Below are 23,604 nucleotides of genomic sequence, written 5' to 3' on the forward strand. Positions count from 1 at the left end.
TTATTCTTGTGTTTTAATATAAAATGGATTTCTTAGAGTAAATTCCCCAATATAGGTAAGCCTGAATCTGTGTATTATATATTTTCTAAATCACCTTTGAAGAGAAACCTGAATCTGTGTATTACACATTTTCTAAATCATCTTTGAAGAGAAAGTTAAACAGTTGATTTACATGTGATAAAATTTCTCCCTGGAGAGAGAATATTTACACTGTGCCTTTCAGACATAATAGATTTTTCTAGGATTTGTTATATTTTCTGTTTATTTTCTTTACAGTTGAACACAGGAACAATCAGTGATCTCCAATTAACTGTTTTCCCACAATATAATAATTTTTAAAGTGAAATTATAAGGGCAATGTGTAATAGAACATTAAATTATTATATAAAGATATGCTGCTGGCAAAATGTCAGTGTTGCTGAAATTGACTTATTGACTGATCGACATTGTTAGCAAGTTCTGATTTGAAATATTCATTTATTTTTTGTCTGTGGCCGTATTTATGTTTATGTTATTTTATACTCCTGGAAGAAATGTAAACTGAGAAGACCACTTGGTAAATCCAAGGGCTATTTTTGGGTTCTGGGTTCACTGAGTGTGTATTACTAACGTGCTTTCAGTGAAACTCAAAGCTGTCTTTGGGCTGGCATAAATTTTGACTCATATTTTATGATTCTCCATAGTGATCGATAGGGCTTCCCTCATAGCTCAGTCAGTAAAGAATGTGCCTGCAATGCAGGAGACCTGGGTTCGATTCCTAGGTTGGGAAGATCCCCTGGAGAAAGAGATGGCAACCCACTCCAGTATTCTTGCCTGGAAAATCCCATGGACAGAGGAGCCTGGCGGGCTACAGTACATGGGGTCGCAAGAGTCGGACATGACTTAGCGACTAGAGAGAGAGAGAGAAAGTAGAGATAGTGATCTATACTGAACCTTTCGTAGTTCTGGTTTCTAGGCCACAGGAATAGTGGCCTAATCAATTCTATTGACTTGAGGGGAAGTTGCAGGAATAGCAAGAAACTGATCTAGAGTTGTTGGCTTCAAATCTTGCCTCTTCGGATACGCCTCTGTGTTGACAGAGGTTTGTAGATTATGCAGTTTCTTCAACCTTATATTCTCTGGGTGTGAAATGTATCTGGGTCTCTGACATGTGCAAACATCTGATTGTGTGTGTGAGAGAGAGAGCGCAAATAAGTGAGCGCTGTATGAGAGAGGGAGCATGGTGTGTGAGGAAATACATCTATCTTCTTTAATGTTTCTGCTTTTCTGAAAGGGATGCTGTTTACAAAGTGCACTCCACCTGCTTCTCAGGGAGTTTGCAATCTTATAGAGGGTGGTGGGCTGCAGTCCACAGGGTGGCTAAGAGTCTGACACGACAGAGACTTCACTTTCACTTTTCACTTCCATGCATTGGAGAAGGAAATGGCAACCCACTCCAGTGTTCTTGCCTGGAGAATCCCAGGGATGGGGTACCCTGGTGGTCTGCCGTCTATGGGGTCACCCAGAGTTAGACACAACTGAAGCAACACAGCAGCAGCAGCAGCAACAGAGGGTGGTAGAACAGGGCTTACTTAGATCTCTTACTCTGATGCTGGGAGGGATTGGGTGCGGAGGAGAAGGGGATGACAGAGGATGAGATGGCTGGATGGCATCACCGACTCGATGGACATGAGTTTGAGTAAACTCCGGGAGTTGGTGAAAGACAGGGAGGCCTGGCATGTTGTGATTCATGGGGTCGCAAAGAGTCAGACATGACTGAGTGACTGAACTGAACTGACTGAGAACAGGGCTGTGCTGTGCTTAGTCTCTCATTCGTGTCCGACTCCTTGCGACCCCATGGACTTTAGCCCACCAGGCTTCTCGGCCCATGGGGATTCTCCAGACAAGAATACTGGAGTGGATTGCTATGCCCTCCTCCAGGGGATCTTCCTGACCCAGGGATCAAACCCAGGTCTCCTGCACTGCAGGCGGATTCTTTATCATCTGAGCCACCAGGGAAGCCCAAGAATACTGGAGTGGGTAGCCTATCTCTTCTCCAGGGGATCTTCCCAACCCAGGAATCAAACTGGGTCTCCTGCTTTGGAGGCAGATTCTTTACCAGCTGAGCTACCAGGGAAGCCCAGAATGGGGCTACATTTCCCAGAGAACTAAGGCCAGGGTGCTCTGGGAGCAGGGAGGAGGCTGACCAGGGGCCAGATGAGGAGGTTTACTGGTGAGGCTTGAAAGGAAGATGTCGAAACTGTTGTAAAGTGGAAAAATAAGCAAAAATTAGCTAAAAAAAGAAACAGTTGTTAGATCCAGGGTGAGGAATCAGCAAATTGAAAGGCAAAAGCATGAGAGAACTATTATAGATTGGAGATAATCTGAAGGAACTATATCATCAGCTGGTAAAGAATCTGCCTGCAGTGTGGGAGACCTGGCTTCGATCCCTGGAGAAGTGAACAGCTACCCACTCCAGTATCCTGGCCTAGAGAATTCCACGGACTGTATATAGTCCATGGGATCACAGAGTCGGACACAACTGAGCGACTTTCACTTCACTTCAATTCCACATTCTGAAATAAACACTTTGCATCCAGTCCTGATAACAATTTGAAAATATTTTTTAAACTATTTGTTTTATGTTAAGTACAGCAAAAATAATTAGAGGAAGTAAAAGTTAGTGTTTCCAGTTTTTCTACTTTCTTTTCTAAAATATGGAATTATAAAATATTCTATAACTCAAGCTTAAGGTGTACATTTTTTTCTCTGTGCTTGGAACTGTGTTTAATTCTATGCATAACAGTGACTATTTTTGTCCTCAAGAAAATAAAAGCCTCCTTACGCCAGTGTGCAAGTACAATACATTGAGAGACAAGGCATGTATTTTCTTAGACTTCTATTCTTTATCTACTTATTCTAAGAGTTTGCTAGATTAGTTTCCTTTCTTTTTTTTGTGTGGAAAGTCCAAAGAGAGGTAGTCAAGACATTGTGGAATTTTTAGCTGTACATCTAGGCAGTATTCATGAGTAAAACCCTTTGATAATGATACTGTGTGATATTTTATATATATCAGATAATTTTTACTTATATTTTAAATCTTTTAGACGAGAAAACCTGTACTCAGAAAAGTTAAATGCTATGGCTATATCTACAGCATGTTAGTTTTGGACTTTGCTTACACTAGCCATTAACTGTTTAATAGATCCTGCAATAAAAAGACCTGAATACAAAATATATTGTTTTATCTTTATTCTGACACTCAACAACTTATCCAAAGACTTTGAAATAGTTTTGAAAATTAATAAAAGTATAGAATATATCCTAATAATAATAACAGTATCAACAAGAATAACATTCATGATCTCTATGCCAGCAACTGGCTGCATGAGGCAATTTACATGCATTTTCATTTAATGCTTACGCACATCTTAGAATATAATATAGACATAAAAGCCATTTATGTGATATTTGGTAGCTTTGAATTTGGGCTTCCCAGATGGCACTAGTGGTAAAGAACTCACCTGCCAATGAAGAAGTAAGAGATGAGGGTTCAATCCCTGGGTCGGGGAGATCCTCTGGAGAAGGGCAAAGCAATCCACTCCAGTGTTCTTGCCTGGAGAATCCCATGGACAGAGGAGCCTGGTGGGCTATGGTCCACAGGGTTGCAAAGAGTTGAAGGCGACTGAAGTGACTTAGCATGGCAGAGCACACAGCTTTAAGTTTATGTCATATTCTTAGATTGCAAGGAAGGCTAGGAAATGTGTTCTTTTGTTCTTTTTTTGTGAGAGCTCATTGCTGCACCATATAATTAGTATTTTGTTAGTAAAGAACAAGGAAGAGAAAGGATATTTGTGGGGAGCCAGCAGCATCTGCTGTATTAATTGCCTACCATTAATAATCTTCCCTATTTCAGTAAATGGATTCACAAATTGCTCAAGTCTAATAATCTTTCATCTTCTTTGTCTCTCCACCTGCACAGCTGCAATATAATAGCAGTTTGTTTTCCATTTTTACTGAGGTATCTACAGTCCACTTAGGTGCCTTCATTTGCAGTGTTTCCAACTGCAGGCTGGACCCCCAACATCTCTTGTGATTTATTGCAGCAACCTCTCATGATTTATTTCTTTTCTCAGTTCTCACTATCTTTTAACACATCCTCCAGTCAGTAACTAGTGCTTTTCATAAAATTTAAATGTAAATACTATTTAAAGACTATTTCATGGCTTACTATTTCACCAAAGAAGAAATCTAGGCATACAAGGACTTCCACAAATAGTCCCCCACTCTATGCCTTTCTAACACCTTCTTATACCTGTCTGCCATTTACCTACTCATCTTTAGCTTGGCCTTTGTTTCTTTCAACACCTAAAACACTGTTCCTGTCTCGCAGCCTTTGCGTGTTCTCATGTTTCTTGTATCCTCTCAACTTTCACATCTAAGTATAATTATTACCCCCTCAGACAGATTTTCTGAGTTCCTTACGTCTAAACCGCATCTCTCCTTGTTTTTCTCACTTTCTCTGTTTGCTCTTTTAGTCTCTTGTATAGCATTTATCACAGTTTTGGGTCTGTCTCCTCTCATTTCAGTCACTAGGTCATGTCTAATTCTTTGAGACCCCATGGACTGCAGCATGCCAGGCCTCCCTGTCCATCACCAACTCTCGGAGCTTGCTCAAATGCGTGTCCATCGAGTTGGTGGTGCCATCCAACCATCTCATCCTCTGTCTTCCACTTCTCTTCCTGTCTTGAGTCTTTCCCAGTGTCAGTCCTTCCAGTAAATATTCAGGACTGATTTCCTTTAGGATTCACTCTTTTGACTCCTTGCAGTCCAAGGGATTCTCCAGAATCTTCTCCAACACTGCAGTTCAAAAGCATCAACTCTTCAGCACTCAGCTTTCTTTATAGTCCAACTCTCACAGCCATACATAACCACTGGAAATTTGACTGGATGAACCTTTGTTGGCAAAGTAATGTCTCTGCTTTTTAATATGTTGTCTAGGTTGGTCATAGCTTTTCTTCCAAGGAGCCAGAGTCCTTTAATTTCATGGGTGCGGTCACCATCTGCAGTGATTTTGAAGCCCCCCAAAATAAAGTCTCTCACTGTTTCCATTGTTTACCCATCTATTTGCCAGGAAGTGATGGGACTCAATGCCATGATCTTAGTTTTCTGAATATTGAATTTTAAGCCAACTTTTTCACTCTCCTCTTTCAGTTTTATCAAGAGGCTCTTTGGTTCTTCTTCGCTTTCTGCCATAAGGGTGGTGGTATCTGCATATCTGAGGTGATTGATATATCTCCCAGCAATCTTGATTCCAACTTGTGCTTCATCAAGCCCGGCATATCGCATGATGTACTCTGCATGCAAGTTAAATAAACAGGGTGACAGTATACCTTGATGTCAAGGTATACTGCTTTCCCGATTTGGAGTCAATCTGTTGTCCCCTATCCATTTCTAACGATTGCGTCTTGACCTGCATACAGATTTCTTAGGAGGCAAGAAGGTGGTCTGGTATTCCCATCTCTTTAAGAATTTTTCAGTTTGTTGTGATCCACACAGTCAAAGGCTTTCACATAGTCAATAGGTGAAATAGTCAGAAGTAGGTGTTTTTCTGGAACTCTCTTGCTTTTTTGATGATCCAACGGATGTTGGCAATTTGATCTCTGGTTTCTCTGCTTTTTCTAAATCCAGCTTGGACATCTTGAAGTTCACGGTTCACATACTGTTGAAGTCTGGCTTGAAGAATTTTGAGCATTACTTGGCTAGCATGTGAGATGAGTGCAATTGTGCAGTATTTTGAACATTCTTTGGCATTGCCTTTCTTTGGGATTTGGATGAAAACTGACCTTTTCCAGTCCTGTGGCCACTGCTGAGTTTTCCAAATTTGCTGGCATATTGAGTGCAACACTTTCACAGCATCATCTTTTAGGATTTGAAATAGCTCAACTGGAATTCCATCACCTCCACTAGCTTTGTTTGTAGTGATGCTTTCTAAGGCCGACTTGACTTCACATTCCAGGATGTCTGGCTGTAGGTGAGTGATCACACCATCGTGGTTATCTGGGTCATGAGGATCTTTTTTGTATAGTTCTTCTGTGTATTCTTGTCACCTCTTCTCAATATCTTCTGTTTCTGTTAGGTCTCTACCATTTCTGTCCTTTATTTTACCCCTTTTGCATGAAATGTTTCCTTGGTATCTCTGATTTTCTTAAAGTGACCTCTAGCCTTTCCCATTCTATTGTTTTCCTTTATTTCTTTGCATTGATCAGTGAGAAAGGCTTTCTTACTCTCCTTGCTATTCTTTGGAACTCTGCATTCAAATGGGTATATCTTTCCTTTTCTCCTTTGCCTTTTCTTCTCTTCTTTTCTCAGCTATTTGTAAGGCCTCCTCAACCATTTTGCCTTTTTTGCATTTCTTTCTGTCTCCTCTGCTGTACTGTAAATTTAACAATAGAGAATGAATGCACGTTAGCGATTATCACCACCATTATTATCATTGTTGTACTGACAATCAATGGCAAGAACTGTGAAAAGTCTGAGACTTGACTGCATTTGAAAGTTGACAAAGTAGCCTGTTACAATTTTATGGTTACTGGTAGAAGATTATGAGACACCTGGATGGGAGACAAAGAACAGTTTACTATTCACAGCATTAGCAGTAGCCAGAGTAGCAGCATATATCAATTTCCTGAGTCCAGGTTGTCACAGGTCAGTGCAGAGAGGGCCTAAATATTTGTTGTGTGGTTTGCAATACAGGACAGCAGTCTGAGCTTAGGGAACTGGAGTGTTTTTTTGGTGAGTAATTGTATTAATTGTATCCCAACATTTACCTACCCTTAAGTATTCATCCGTAAGTAACATACTTTGGTTTTGCATGGTTAAACTTTATGTAATTGAAATATTGCTAATTATTTCTGCCTTTTTGCTAACTATTTCTGGGAGATTTATGCTTTTGCATCTAATTAAAACTAATTCAATTTTATTGCTAAACACCATACATGGTGTGATTATACTACATTGTATTGATCCACTGTATTGTTTCTGGATATTTGGGGTGATGCTGGTTTCCTGAGTGTTGTATGCTCAGTCATGCCCAACTCTTTGCAACCCCATGGAGTGTAGCCCACTAGGCTCCTCTGTCCATGGGATTTTATCCAGGCAAAAATACTGGAGTGGGTTGCCTTTTCCTTCTCCAGGGTATCTTTCCAGCCCCAAAAATCGAACACACATCTCCTGTATCTCCTACGTTGGCAGGCGTTTTTTTCTTTTTTTTTTTTACCACTGAGGCACCTGGGAAGGCTTGGTTTTCTGGTTATTACCAGTAATACTGTTACGAGCGTTCTTGTACCATTCCCATAGCGCATGCATTTCTACTGAATTTATAGCTAAGATAGCATTTGTCAACTTTTTTTTTTTTTTTAATCTCAGAACCCGTTTATACTTTTAATACTTATTAGGAACTTCAAGGAGCTTTTGTTTATGCGTTAACTTTATTGATCAGCCAAGGATATTCGCTTTTGTCACTTCTATTCAGCATAGTACTAGAAGTTCTAGCCAGACGAGTTAGGCAGGAAAAGGAATAAAAGACATCTAAATTGGAAAGGAAGAATTAAAATTGTTTCTGTTCACAGATAATATGATCTTTTACATTTTGAATTCTCCCTATTCAGAGTTTTAATGTATTGTGATCAGTTGGCCATTTTAACGTGACTTTTTTTTATTGTTTAATTTAGACAGACGATTCAGTAAAGAAGAACGTTATTCCAAAGCAAATGAGGTAAGTTAAATATATGTTTTAGCTTTTATAAGTCAGAACAAAAATTGAGGCAAGGTTAGATATGTACTTCATATGAATACTTGGGTCTTTGTACTTCAGTTATTTATTCATAGTACATTCTTCATGTTTTGTCCTCCACCTTATTAATTCTTAAGTAAAGCAAATTCCATGTTTCACATAACCTTAATATTGAATCTTTCTGGGTGTTATAGGAGAGAAAACATAAGTTTGGATTTGTTTTGAGGCTTTCTGTGATGTAAACTCAGATATGCTGAGACTTGATATGCAAGATAATAGTATTTAGCTTAACACTCTGCTTGACTATAATGCAAGGAATAATATTTGATGGCTATTTTTGGTAGAGTTAGCAGTATCTGATTAGTGCCTTTTTACTGAGGTATAATTGACATATAATCTGATATTTATTTCTGGTGTGCAACATAATGATTCATATTTGTTCTTACTGCTAAATGTCATCACAATAAGTCTAATTACCATCCATCATCATACAGAGTCACAGATGTTTTTTCTTGTGATGATAGCATTTAAGATTTATTCTCTCTTAGCAAATGTTTATTCTCTCTTAGCAAATGTGCAGTACAATACCATTGACTGCAGTCACTGTATCATATATTATATCCCCATGACTTATTTGTAACTGACTCTTTATGCCTCCTGACACCTTTCAAGCTTTTGCCTGTCTCCAACCACCTCTTTTCTGGCAACCACCCATCTGTTCTGTATGTCTGTAAGTTGTGTTCCATTTTGTTTGTTTTATTTTCTAGACTCCTCATGTAAGTGAAATCATACAGTATTTGTCTTTCTCGGTCTGATTTACTTCACTTAGCATAATACCCTCAAGTTCCGTTGATGTAGCATGTGGCAAAATTTTATTCTTTTTCTTATGGCTAAGAAATATTCCATTATGTGTGTGTGTGTCCATATTATTTATTAACTTATCCATTCACAGGTACTTCAGGTAGTTTCCATATGTTGGCTATTATAAATAATGTTGCAGTGAACTTAGGGGTTCATGTATCTTTTCAAATTAGTATTTTCTTTTTTGTTGGATAAATAACCAAAAGTGGGATTGCCAGACCCTGTGGTAGTTCTGTTTTTAATTTTTTGAAGAATCTCCATACTGTTTCCCATAGTATCTGTACCAATTTATATTCCCATCAGCAGTACATAGGGGTTCCCTTTTCTCCATATTCTTGCCAACACTGTTATCCTTATCTTTTTAATAGTAGCCATTCTTACAAGAGTAAGGTGATATCTCACGGTGATTTTAATATGCATTTCTGTGATGATTAGTGATGTTGAACATCTTTTCATGTGCCTGTTGGCCATCTGTATTTCTTTGGGAAAATGCTTATTCAGATCCTCTGCCCATTTTTTCAATTGGATTGTTTGGCTTTTTTGCTATTGAGTTGTATGGCTTTTTTTATATATATATGTATATGTATTTTGGTGTTGACCTCTTATCAGGTGTATGATTTGCAAATATTTTCTCCCATTTGGTAGGTTGCCTTCTCACTTTGTTAATGATTTCCTTTGCTATGCAGAAACTTTTTAGTTTGGTGTAATCTCACCGGTTTATTTTTGTTTTTACTGCCTTTGGTTTTAGAGTCAGATGCAAAAAATTATCTCTGAGACTGATGTCAAGGAGCTTACCACCTAAATTTTTTTCCTGGGTTTTATGATTTAAGATCTTACACTCAATTCTTTAATGCATTTTAAATTAATTTTTGTGTATGGTGTGAGATAGTGGTCTAGTTTCATTATTTTGCATGTGACTATCCAGTGTCCCTAACACCCCTTATTGAAGAAGACATTATCCTTTACCCATTGTATTTTATTGGCTCCTTTGTTATAAATTAATTGATCATATATAATGGGTTTATTTTTGGGCTCTCTGTTCTGTTCATCTATATTTCTGTGTTTATATCAATACTATTATGTTTTGATTACTATGTATTTATAATATAGTTGGAAATCGGAAGGTATGATACCTGCACATTTGTTCTTCTTTCTTAAGATTGGTTGGGTTGTTCAGGGTCTTTTGTGGGTTTAGGCAAATTTTAGGATTATTAATTCAGTCCTGTGAAAAATGCCATTGGAATTATGGTTGGTCGAATTAATCTGTAGATTGCTTTGTGTGATGTGGACACTTCAACACCGTTAAGCTTTCAGCCCATGAGCACAGGCAGCTTTCTGCTTACGTGTCTTCAGTGTCTTTCAGCAGTGTGTTCCGGGTCTTTCACTTCCTTGGTTAAATTTATTCTTAAGTATTTTATTCTTTTTGATGCAATTGTAAATGGGATTGTTTTCTTAATTTCTCTTTATGATAACTCTTTACTAGTGTGTGTGGAAGTGCAACTGACTTTTGTGTATTTTTGTACCCTGCAGCTTTACTAAATTTAATATTTAATTCTAACAGTTTTAGGGGGGCAGTCTTCAGGGTTTTGGTTATATTAACACATGCCATCTGCAAATAGTGACAGTTTTGCTTTTCCTTTTAAATGTAGTAGGTCTTTTATTTATTCTTCTTGCCTAATTGATCAGGCTAGGACTTGAAATATTATGTTAACTAAAAGTGTCAGGAATGAGCATCATATTATTATTCCTGATCTTATAGAAAAAGGTGAAAGCTTTTCTTTTGAGCATGATGTTTGCTGTGGGCATGTCATATATAGCCTTTCTTATGGTGATATATAATTTAATAATTAATCAAAAACTTCTCAACAAACAAAATTCCAGGACCAGATGGCTTCACTGGAGAACTCTACCAAAAATTCAAAGAAAATTTAGTATCAATCATTCTCAAGTTCTTCCAAAATATTGAGGAAAAGGAAACACTTCCAAATTCATTTTATGAGGCCAGAACTATGCTGATACAAAAACCAGACAAGGGCACCACAAAAAAAGAAAATTACAGGCTAATATACCTCTTGAACACATATAAAAATATCCTTAACAAAATATTGTAGCAAAAAGAATTCAAAAATGCATTAAAAGGATCATATGCCATGGTCAAGTGAAAATTTATTCTAGGGATGCAAAGATGGTTCAATACATGCAAATCAGTCAGCATAATACATCACATTGACAAAATGAAAGACAAAAATCATATGATCACATCAAAGATAAAAAGAATATGATACTGAAAACCATTTGACAAAATTCAACATCCATTTATGATAAAAGCTCTTCATAAAAGTAAAGATCAGAACAGAAATAAATGACATAGAGACTAAAAAGACAATAGAAAAGAACAATGAAATTAAGAGCTGATATTTGAAAAGATAAAATAAAATTTACAAGCTTTCAGTTTCAACTAAGGAAACAAAAGAACCTAAATAAAATCAGAATTAAAAGAAAAAAAGTTATATCCATGCTGTGCTTAGTTGCTCTTCTGCTGCTGCTAAATCGCTTCAGTCATGTCCGACTCTGTGCAACCCCACAGACGGCAGCCCACCAGGCTCCCCTGTCCTTGGGATTCTCCAGGCAAGAATACTGGAGTGGGTAGCCATGCCCTCCTCCAGTGGAGCTTTCCCAACCCAGGAATCGAACCCACATCTCTTATGTATCCTGCATTGTCAGGTGGGTTCTTTACTGTTAGCGCCACCTGGGAAACCCCATGTACATACAGAATTTTGCATCCAATTTCATGTGTTTCATAGCTCCCCTGAGTTGTAGGTTTAGATTTTGCATAGAGAATCTAGAGTTTTTGTTGTTGACAGTTGTATGCTCTCCATTGCCTTATTATTAACAGTGCTGTGTCTTCTCCATGGTGCTATTAGGACCTGAGAAGCGGAGAGTCCAGTTTTCTCATCTGTCAAGAACCACGGGTAAGCAGCCATCAGTAGTGCACTTTCTTGCATGGACATGATGGGTTATCTTTGTATAATCAGCATTTATGACTCTTATTTAGTTCACAGTTATTTTTCAAGTTCTTATACATGATATTTGATGCTTTATTTGCAAACAATCCATTGCTTGTGGGGAAAAGGTGTCATCAGGCACATTAGTTAGAATGGTGCATAAAGCATAGCACTTTGCTTGCATTTTACTTTCCCAGTTTTAGAGATGAGAAAATGAAGGGTGTGAGACGTTTAATGATTTGACCAAAATTAAACATATGTTTAGGGGGCATATCCTGGACTAGGTTAGAACTCAGGTTTCCGAGGTCTAATTTAGTATTCTTTCTCCATACATCTCTCGTCCTACCTGTAGCTGCACACCTAAGAATAATCATGAAGAAGTACAATTTATTTAGCAAATTTGAATGTCAATTAAGAGGTAAATAAAGGCATTCAAAATTTTATATTAGTTGCTTACTAACTAAAAGATACCATTTGGGAAGATATGGAAACAGAGTTATTTTCTTACTGACTATTTTGATACAAATGTTTTCCTTTTCACTAGCATACTGATCTTTATGTTCCAGAATGAAGATTGTGGGGTTGATCAAAATAAAATACCGGAAATTTTATTAAAAAAATTTTTTTTAACTTATTTTAATTTATGTTTATTTTTTGACCATGTTAAACACTTATCTGATTCCCAAGTTGAAAACCATAGATCAAATAAGGTTAAGTGGAGCCTAAAGCATATGCTATTTTGGCGTCACTTTTTAAGAAGAATAATAGGACAATAATTTACTTTAAAACCCTTACAAAAATGTTTGACCGTGAGAACAAGCACATTGCTAGAATTCTTCCTAAATGCTTGAAGGGACTGATGTAAGAGGCACTGAAACTTTGACTTCATTATTTGCTGGTAAATCCATCTCTGTTTGAAACTATGAATCAAAGCATTTCAAGGAAAAGTTTCTTCTTTCTTTTCTCCTCTCAAGTCTTCTGTAGTGAGCATTTTTAGTTAGTCCTTCCAGTGCATCGTGCATCCTTTACTTTTCTGTGTGTCCGTGTCTAAGTACATATGTGTATTTACATTTCCCCTGCTTCTTACACTAAAGATAGCATACTCTATGTATTGCTCTGTTCCTTGGTTTTCACTTAAAAACATCCTGGAGTTACCTCTGTATTGTGTATCGATTTCACTCTCATTTGCTAGTGTGTGACATAGTATTCAATTGTGTGGGTTTAGGATAATGTATTCATCCAGTCTTTTATTGATGGACCTTTGGGTTGTTTTTAATCTTGGAAATCTTTTCTTTTTTTTAGTCTTTAACCCTTGGGAATCAGGCTTATAATATTTTGGCCAAGTGTATCTTTCTAAATAGTATTTAACCATCAAAAATAAAGGCATATGTAATTTTACCATATATTACCAAATTTCCTTCTGTTTTGCATTTCTAAGAAATATACAAGTGCTCTCTTTCTCCAGAGCCTTACTAACAGTGTTTACTGAGTTTAGATGTTTGCCTGTCTGTTAGAGAGATATAGATAGTGGAGCTTTTTCATTTACTACTGTATCCTAGGATAATTTAAACTTTCATACCTCTCAATATGAGTGAGACACTTATCTTTTTTCTACATTTATGGTCATGTTCATTTATTTTGCTGGATCATCTGTTATATATCTTGTCTATTTTTCTGTTAAGCTGTTAGGTTTTCTTTTTTTTTTTCTCCTTGATTATTTTGTGGGAACCGTTTACATATTTATTATCACCCCCTTGCCCATGAGGGAAATTGAGAGGGGACATTCTCGTTTCCCTGATGAATGATAATGTTACACATCTTTTCATGGGCTTATTGACCAATCATACATCTTCTGTTAACTGTATGTTCAAATCTTTTCTGTATTTTAGAAACTGGATTATCTTTTACTGGCTTTTAAAAAGTTTGAAGGCAAGACCTTTGTCAATTTTGTGTATTCCAAACATCTTCTCCCAATCTATGACTTTCCCCTTTTTTTTTTTAACTTAACACTGTTTTTAAAAAAAAAACAAATTTTCAAAATGTCAAAGTTCAGATTCTCATTCTTTTTTTTTTTTTAAATGAACCATGCTTTTGGTGCTCTAAAAAATATTTGTCTGTACCAAAGTAGAGGAGATTTTCTCAGATTTTCTACAATTTTATATTTTTAACTCTTACCTTTGGTCTGGGGTTCATTTTGAGTTCACTTTTGTAGATGATTTGTGGTGAGAATTAAATTTATTTGCTTTTTACTATGCATATGTAGCACGTGCTATCATTTCCTCATAGAACCTTTGTGGAAACTGACCATGTAGGTGTGAGTTTATTTCTAACTCTGCTTTGCCCCATCATATGTCTGTTCTTCTGACAGTATTACACTGTCCTGATTACTCTCAGTTCAGTTCAGTTCAGTTCAGTCACTCAGTCGTATCCGATTCTTTGCAACACCATGAACCGCAGCACGCCAGGACCCTTGTCCAATACTAACTTCTGGAGTTTACCCAAACCCATGTCCATTGAGTGTGTGATGCCGTCCAACCATCTCATCTTCTGTCATCTGCTTCTCCTCCTGCCCTCAATCTTTCCCAGCATCACGGTCTTTTCAAATGAGTCAGCTCTTCGCATCAGGTGGCCAAAGAATTGGAGCTTCAGCTTCAACATTAGTCCTTCCAATGAACACCCAGGACTGACCTCCTTTAGGATGGATTGGTTGGATCTCCTTGCAGTCCAAGGGAGGCTCAAGAGTCTTCTCTAACACCATAGTTCAGAAGCATCAATTCTTTGGTGCTAAGCCAACATCCACTGGATCATGGAAAAAGCAAGAGAGTTCCAGAAAAGCATCTATTTCTGCTTTATTGACTACCAAAGCCTTTGACTGTGTGGATCACAATAAGTTGTGGAAAATTCTTCAAGAGATGGGAATACTAGACCACCTGACCTGCCTCTTGAGAAACCTATATGCAGGTCAGGAAGCAACAGTTAGAACTGGACATGGAATAACAGACTGGTTCCAAATAGGAAAAGGAGTACGTCAAGGCTGTATATTGTCACCCTGTTTATTTAACTTGTATGCAGAGTACATCATGAGAAACGCTGGGCTGGAGGAAGCACAAGCTGGAATCAAGATTGCCGGGAGAAATCTCAATAACCTCAGATATGCAGATGACACCACCCTTATGGCAGAAAGAGAAGAGGAACTCAAAAGCCTCTTGATGAAAGTGAAAGAGGAGAGTGAAAAAGTTGGCTTAAAGCTCAACATTCAGAAAACGAAGATCATGGCATCCGGTCCCACCACTTCATGGGAAATAGATGGGGAAACAGTGGAAACAGTGTCCGACTTTATTTTTTTTGGCTCCAAAATCACTGCAGATGGTGACTGCAGCCATGAAATTAAAAGATGCTTACTCCTTGGAAGGAAAGTTACGACCAACCTAGATAGCATATTCAAAAGCAGAGACATTACTTTGCCAACAAAGGTCCATCTAGTCAAGGCTGTGGTTTTTCCAATGGTCGTGTATGGATATGAAAGTTGGACTGTGAAGAAAGCTGAGTGCCGAAGAACTGATGCTTTTGAACTGTGGTGTTGGAGAAGAGTCTTGAAAGTCCCTTGGACTGCAAGGAGATCCAACTGGTCCATTCTAAAGGAGATCAGCCCTGGGTGTTCTTTGGAAGGACTGATGCTAAAGCTGAAACTCCAATACTTTGGCCACCTCATGCGAAGAATTGACTCATTGGAAAAGAATCTGATGCTGGGAGGGATTGGGGGCAGGAGGAGAAGGGGACGACAGAGGATGAGATGGCTGGATGGCATCACCGACTCGATGGACAAGAGTTTGAGTGAACTCCGGGAGTCGGTGATGGACAGGGAGGCCTGGCGTGCTGCAATTCATGGGGTCGCAAAGAGTCGGACACGACTGAGCAACTGAACTGAACTGAACTGAAGCTTTCTTTATAGTCCAGCTCTCACATGTATACATGACTACTGGAAAAACCATAGCCTTGGCTAGAAGAACCTTTGTTGACAAAATAATGTCTCTGCTTTCACTTTGTAGTAAACGTATGAAAATCAGATTATTTCCAATTTATTCTTCTTTATCAAAATTGTTTGGCTACTCTAAAATCTACATTTTTCATATAAATTTTACAATCAGCTTGACAAGTCTAAAAAAATTATTTTTGGTGTTTTGATTGGTATTGCCTAGAATCTATAGATTAATTTCAGGAGAATTTACATCTTAACAATATTGACCCTTTTCAAAAATACATGAACATAAAATATATCTCTGTTTTGATATGTTTTAGTATATATCAGCAGTATTTTCATTTTTAATGTGCAAGTATTATACATATATGTTAAATCTGCCCATAGATGCTTCATATTTTTGATCCTCATGTAAATATATATATTTTTTCATTTCCAATTGGACATTACTCTTTCTCTCTCTCTCTTATCTCTATCTTTGATTTTAAAAATATACAGATTTAAAGCACCTGGCATAACAATTCAAAAGTTAGGCCTTAAGGTGTTCAAGTTATGTGTAATGAAAGAAAGATGTTATTGCCGACTCCTGTGTAGCACCAGTAATAAAAGTTTTCAACGCTATTTATAGAGAAGAGGCTCTGACATATCTTTTTACAAATAAATTAGATTAAATTTAATGAATTGAAAAGACACATACAAGTTGTGCTTATGGTAAGTTTATAATAATATGAGAACTAAATATCATGGTAATATTATTAAAAAGGCAAGAAAAATGTGTGGATTACATGTAGCCATTTATTATATTAAAAAATTCAGTGCTTAGATAAAACTAGAAGTAAATACGCCAAATGGTTACAAAGTACAAGGAAATAGGAATGATTTTAAAAATACATTTTTAGTAGGTTTAGTGTTACTATTTTGTAATGAAAAGTGAACATATTCGGCACATGATGGCAATGTATAATAAAGTTATTAATTCTAAATTTTTAGTCTATGGAATGTTAGTTGTATCATTTTGTAATCAAGTCCTTTGGTGATCTTCATTTAATATATTTAAAATTAATTTTTAGAAATGTTAAGTCAGTACTTTTTCAGGACCAGCTGTTGATACTGAGCTCACTGATTTTTATATTGTGAGGATATCGTGTATTGGAAAGGCTGCAAAGTAACTTGACATTAGATGTATTTATCACAGAAGGCTTTTTACCAGTCATTTAGGTAAATTTTTATACCTTGCATACTCAACATTCTTAATGTGGTGGTACTAGTTAAACCATGACTCCAGGGCCAACTTATTATCCAGGCATGGGAGCCACAAAATACTTTTTGGAGCCCGTGGAAATGTTTTAATTTTAATATATTTTAAAATCAGTAAAAAAAAGTATAATCATATTATTATTTTTTATTAAAAATTTTAATAGAAAAGGGACCCGTGAAAGTCATAATATGGTCCTATGTGGCTTCTTAGAGTATGAGTGTTTCATTTCCCTTAACAATTTTGTGATGACTTCTGGTAAAACATCTGAGAAAAGCAGTAACTTGTGCATCTCATGAAAGATGCCAAGAAAATTAAAGTGCTAAGTTGAAATATTTCAGCCCAACACAAAATAATATGCTTTATACAGTGACCAACATCCATCATGTATCTGTCTTTTTTTTTTAAATAATGGCAGTATTAAGTCATCTATACATAGTAGGTTGTTCAGTTTACAGAGCTGAGACTTTCCCAGCTTAGTCACCAGTTGCTGGGTCTCTTTAGCATTTTCCAGAAAGACAACAGTTTAAACAAAACTTTGTATGGCAAGAACTGAAATTCTTTATTGATAATTTAATTAGATAATTTATAATTTCATTTTACTGTGAAATATAGTACTTGCCTTTTTGTGCCATAGGTTGTTTTCCTTCCAAATATCATTGATTATCCCAGATGTTTTGTAGTGAATTGCTTTGGTATTCTAAAGATAATGGTAACCGAAGATTGAAGACAACTCAGCATTTAAGTAATTAAGTTACTTTTTCCCCCCAGTATTCTGATAGTGAAATATTTTAATTGTAATGAAAGATCGTTAATCTTTTAGATCTGATTAAAGCTTGGAACCTCTTTCTAAAAAAAAGGCAATTACACACACACTTATATGGTAATGGTAATTTCAGTATTTTTTTTCAGTAATGAAATATTTTACATTATTGGGTGAGCTTTTCATACCATACGTGGTCCCAGAATAACTGTAATAATTTTGCTTTCTTTGCCTGATGTATATAGGCATACATAACAGAATTTCTACTACATCTATTCTACTTTACATTTCCATTCTCATGTTTTCCTTCATTATTTTTTCTGTTCTTTCTTTCTTAATCCAGGCCCACAAATGTATATTATTTAAAGTTACTGTAAAAGGATTTAGGGAAATTTACTCCAAAGTCCCCTATTTTTCTTTCATTTATTGTCTTCTTCCTATTTTTGTTCTTCTTTTCTTCTTACTGTCTTCTCCCACCTTCCAAATCTCAAGTATTACACACACACATGCATATTCACTTGAGCGATCATACTGGGGTTTGTTTGTTTGCATGTCTGTTTTGGGGGAACTCTTCTTTAATTCTGGGCAGGATTTGCTAACATTCTATTGATTGCTTCACAGTCTGCCAAGCGATTCAATTTGTTCCTGAGGCGGCGTCTTCTGGTAACCAGCGTGGAGTGATAACTGCCTGTGCTTTGGATGGCTACGTTGCTAGCCTGAGTCATTTTTGTTGTAATGAATGCTATTAATTTGAGGGTGTTTGTCATTGGTTCCTATTCCCCAGACAACTGAGATTTTAGAATGGTGATTCATAATCTTTTTGGGGTCTGATTTAAGCTTTGGAACCTCTTCCTTAAAAAATTGTAATTGCAAACACACAAATACGCGCACTTGCACTTACACACTTTCAATTTACATACAGTTTCAGAAGTTTATGAATTCCCATGAAGAATTCTGAGGTTTATGAACCTCAGAATAACTACCTCATTCAATAGCCACACAGATGTTTGCCTCACTATAAACAGGCATTTCCAAGAACAAATACAAATACAATCAAATATAAATAAAAAGATACACACACTGCAAAAAACAATGATCTTAATGTCATGTTTTCTGCAAAAGAATGAGATGTTTTCATAGTTTTCAGTTACGTGTAACAAAATTATCATGTTTTTTTGCCCCAGTTGACTTCAGCCAGTTTCTGTGAACAGTGCTAAGGACGTCTGCTGCTGCTGCTAAGTCACTTCAGTCATGTCCAACTCTGTGTGACCCCATAGACGGCAGCCCGCCAGGCTCCCCCGTCCCTGGGATTCTCCAGGCAAGAACACTGGAGTGGGTTGCCATTTCCTTCTCCAGTGCCTGAAAATGAAAAGTGAAAGTGAAGCCGCTCAGTCATGTCCAACTCTTCGCGACCCCATGGACTGCATCCCACCAGGCTCCTCCATCCGTGGGATTCTCCTCATAGTGTTTACAGGGCTACCAGTGATTTCTCTGTATTTAAAAAAACTTTTACAGTGTATAGTTAGGGAATGACATAATGATAGAAATGTGGGTTTTTCTAGGTAGCCTTTGGTTTTTGAGAGAAGGGAATTACATATGCTCATGGACAGAGGAGCCTGGCAGACTACAGCCCATGGGGTTGCAAAGAGTTGGACACAACTGAGCAACTAAGCACAGCACATTTCGACTGAACGTTCAGGAAATAATTGGATTAAATAGTCTAGCTGCTTTGTTTGTTCCCTAATGGAAAAAAACTCTGAGTGTGATTTTTGTTGATTTCTATATGCACATCTTCTGTCACCAGAACTTCTCTTTGTGGACCTAAATTTAGCTGTTCAAATATGAATTCTTACCAATGTATGTCATAAAAAAAAAAAAAAAACTCTACCAGACAAAATATGACTGACCCAGACTTAGAGCAAAAAGATTATTATTTTTCCCTCTAATTTTTTGCTTTGATTGCATTTAATCTAATTAGTATTATTTTCCCTTCCCCAGTTTGGGAACTTCATAAAATATGCTAATCCTGTGACAACTTACAAGAGCTCAAATAATTTTTCATTTTGTTCACTTTTATTTAGTGATTTATAATCAAGATCTATAACATGACAGTTTGAATTTTTCATTTGTTTTTTTTTTTTTTACTTTTATGAGAAGAGAGATGACTATGTATCCTTTGGGGTGCAAAAAACTGAGACATAACATTTAAATAACTAAATCTTGATATGTAATCTCTACACTCCTTGAGTATTTTTTGTTTCTCCATTCTTTTTTCACTCATTTCCTCCTGTGCATTGGGAGCTAGTTCTTTCTGAGACATACCAGTTATGCATTCATATAACTAAAATACAGTTATTCTGTTCATAAACCACAGATCAAACATGAGATTTTTTTCTTATTCTTACTTGACTGATCTATATCCAGTCCTTTTTATGGGTGATTTGCCTGGCCTGACTTGAATGAAAAACAGCATAGAATACCATAAAAGAAACTCATACACTGAAATAAATACAGTTATGAAAATTAAACACCCAGTTCCCCATTCACTAGTTAGCTCAAGCAGTTGGAAAGTTGTCTATATTATGAATTTGCATCACAGGGTTAGAGAGATCACTGATATGCACTGTATCATCTATTTACATCATTCTAAGTATTATATGTGGACTGTTCCAAATATTAACTATTACATATTACATGTAAACTTCCAAGAGGACCAAATCAGTCAAACTTAAAATCTCTTCTTTTTGAAGCTCTGATGTTTTTGTAGTTTTGAAAGGGGAGGAATTAATGAACTATACATGTGATGGGTGAATTTGCAAGTTTGATCATTTTACTGAGAGAATTGATAACACAGATTTAAACAATGGATTGATTTTGGCTCACTTAAATAATTGATGTTGAAAAGGAGATTTGTGTGCAAGTGTATTTGAATTGAAGCCAGATAGCAAGCTAACTTGCTTTCTAATTTTCAGCTGCATCTTGATTTTATTTTAACCCTTCAAAAAGTTAATTAAAAAGTAGCAATTTTATGAAAACATAGCATGAACATTAATTATGTTTTTGTTCTTGCAGTGTTCTTGCACTAATTCATGAATTAGTCTGTAATTAATTATACCCCTAAAATAGTATGTGACCATGAATTATTTGTTGGACTAATTGATATTTTGCTTAATGAAGTAACAAGTCTCTCTCTGAATATGCTTTTGGGATCAATGTATACATGTATTCATTTTGTATTTTGGTATAATTGTAACATTTTTATTATAGTGCATGTAGTCAATATGGTTCGTTTCATCTTGAGTCTTCATTGTTTAATATGTAACTTCTTTATGAATGTGACTTTCTAAAATAAGCATGATCTTCCATTGATGAAAGCTCTGTCTTCATCTGTCATTTTCTGAAAATGAAATTAGATGGTGACCAAATTTTAATTTCTTTCATTTTTTTTTTTTGCCATCTGAAAATAAAACTGTAACTTAAAGCTGTGCCATTCATGTCTCCTGCAGTTTAAAAAAGATGAACAAAGCAAAGATTCTATCTTCTTCAGAGATGGGATTAGGAAAATTGATTTTGTGCTTTCCTATGTTGATGACATAAAGAAAGAAGCAGAATTAAAGGCGGTAAGTACTTACGAGAGATAGAGATGGGAATAATAAAAAGAAGCACATTCCATAATTTGATAGGGATGTTTCCACTGAAATTATTTTGTAAAAGTTAGCAGCCCCAGAGTATTTCTGGAAGCAGAAACTGAGTGGAAAGACTACAAAATATGCAACCCAAAAATGCATATGTAATTTCAATTTTTTTTTTAACATTTTGGACAGTGGCTTCTCTTTGTAGCTCACCTTTGTTCTTAAATGTGACCACCAGAATCTGAGGTGTATGTATGAATATAATATTTATCTTTTGTATTCAATTTCATTTCAGCTTTCAGTAATCCATTCTATCTGAAATAGCCTTGACATTATGTTCTTTCTGAACTTACATTATCACTTTCTAAACTTACATTATTTGTGGTTTTTTTCCACTTGTTTACTGTCTCCAACACCATAAAGTAAGTTCACAAAACCAAAGACTTTGTCTTTTTTGTTACTGTATACTCAAATGCCTAGAGGAGTAGTTGGAGAATAATGGATGCTTAATAAATATTGGTTGGTTGGTTTAGTCCCTAAGTTGTGTCCAACTCTTTTGCGACCCCATGGACTGCGTAGCCCACCGGGCTCCTCTGTCCATGGGATTTTCCAGACAAGAATGCTGGAGTGGGTTGCCATTTCCTTCTCCAGGGGATTTTCCTGACCCAGGGATTGAACCTGGGTCGCCTGCTTTGCAGGCAGATTCTTTGCTGATTGAGCCATTAAATATTTGAGGTGTCCTGCAGTCCATGGGCAGAGCAGGAAATGACACCCCACTCCAGTACTCTTGCCTGGAAAATCCCATTGTCAGAGGAGCCTGGTGGGCTGCAGTCCATGGGGTCGCAAAGAGTTGGACACGACTGAGCGGCTTCACTTTGAGTTTTCACTTTCGTGCATTGGAGAAGGAAATGGCAACCTACTCCAGTATTCTTGCCTGGAGAATCCCAGGGACGGGGGAGCCTGGTGGGCTGCTGTCTATGGGGTCACACAGAGTCAGACACGACTGAAGTGACTTAGCAGCAGCAGCAGCAGCAGCAGCAGTACATGGGGCCTCAAAGAGTTGGATATGACTTAGTGACTGAACAACAGCAATGGGTAAGCATATAAACACACATTTACTAACATGCTTAACATCAGAAATAAATGTCCCATAAAGTAAAAAACTAGAGATATTATGTAAGTTCCTGTACATATCCCTCCCTGTCCTTTTCTTCTACTCTTTCCCTGGAAACTCTTTCACTAGGGCACTAAAATTCATTCACTGTCACCACTTTCAGCTCTTGTCTGAATGTTCTTCAAGCCTAGCTCCTCTTGGGGATTTGATGCCTTCCCCAGCAGCCCTCTTAAGTGGTGCTGGTTTTTCCCCTGCAGACTGTTTTTCCGGAGATGGATGAATGCCTGCTCTCCTTGTATCTTGTTGATTCCAGTCCGTCCTCCCTTGCTTAGCCCTAAAACTCCTGAGCTTTAAATCTCATCAGAGTTATCACTACCCAGCATTGTTGCTGCCCTTATTCCATCCCTGATCTTCCAACAGGGAAGATTTTGTTAACAAAAAGTTTCTCAACAATTTTAGCTCCTGGTTCACTATTACTCTACACCCAAGCTCCTTTTTTAAGTATTTATAATCTCAGTGCATATATAGATGATTATTTTGGCATCCTGGCCTCTGTGTTCCTTGAACTCCCTTTTCCAGTTATCTTAGTCTCTAACTCAGCCTTTCATTCCCCTAGAACTTGCCATTACTAATGGCTACAACTCTTTACAATCTCATACCAAGTATCCACCTGTCTGACTAATACCCTTCTTCCTTCAACTCACCAGGACCAGATTAAATATAATTATGTTAATCTTCTTACTGCTGCTCCTTATCTTTATGCTCTTTTTTATGCTTGTTCAGTTTAAATCTCATATCAAATTATACTTTATGGCATATGCCATCGAACCCCTTGCTCCTCTCTCAGTCATACTTAACTTTGCAAAACAACTTCGTTAAACCCAGCTGTCTACCTACTACATGCTAGAACCATCAGAAAGAAAGAGATATATCTCACTTACTGACTTTATCTCGTGTTTGTGCCAATGGACCTCAACTAGGTCCTTAATGCTATCTGGCAGTCACACTTTACTTCTTTAAATTATTCGATTTCCCAATCTGCTGGATGACTGTTTTATAACCTTTTCTCTCTCTTATCTTGGATGTATCCTCCTTATTTTCAAGCTTGGCTGACCACTTTTCTAAGTCACTGAGAAAACTGAAGCAAGTAGAAGAGAAATTATTAATTTTCATTATCATGTCTGTCCCTCTACCAGTATCTTCATCTGTGTAATCTGCATT

The 23,604-nt window shown here is 36.9% G+C and overlaps 1 protein-coding gene across 3 annotated transcripts in view; it reads left to right on the plus strand.

Moving 5' to 3' along the window:
* ANO5 (anoctamin 5) overlaps nt 1-23,604 on the plus strand; it is an 87,941-nt gene that overhangs the window by 2,744 nt on the left and 61,593 nt on the right. For 2 of the 3 annotated variants that reach the window (XM_027532174.1, XM_027532176.1), the window contains exons 2-5: nt 7,713-7,756; nt 11,560-11,607; nt 18,259-18,300; nt 21,144-21,257. In XM_027532174.1, the coding sequence (XP_027387975.1) occupies nt 7,713-7,756; nt 11,560-11,607; nt 18,259-18,300; nt 21,144-21,257 (248 nt within the window). The remainder of the gene's footprint in view (nt 1-7,712; nt 7,757-11,559; nt 11,608-18,258; nt 18,301-21,143; nt 21,258-23,604) is intronic. The other variant, XM_027532177.1, reaches the window with a different exon arrangement.

Source organism: Bos indicus x Bos taurus, chromosome 29, assembly GCF_003369695.1.
Source record: "Bos indicus x Bos taurus breed Angus x Brahman F1 hybrid chromosome 29, Bos_hybrid_MaternalHap_v2.0, whole genome shotgun sequence".
Classification (NCBI taxonomy): Eukaryota; Metazoa; Chordata; class Mammalia; order Artiodactyla; family Bovidae; genus Bos; species Bos indicus x Bos taurus.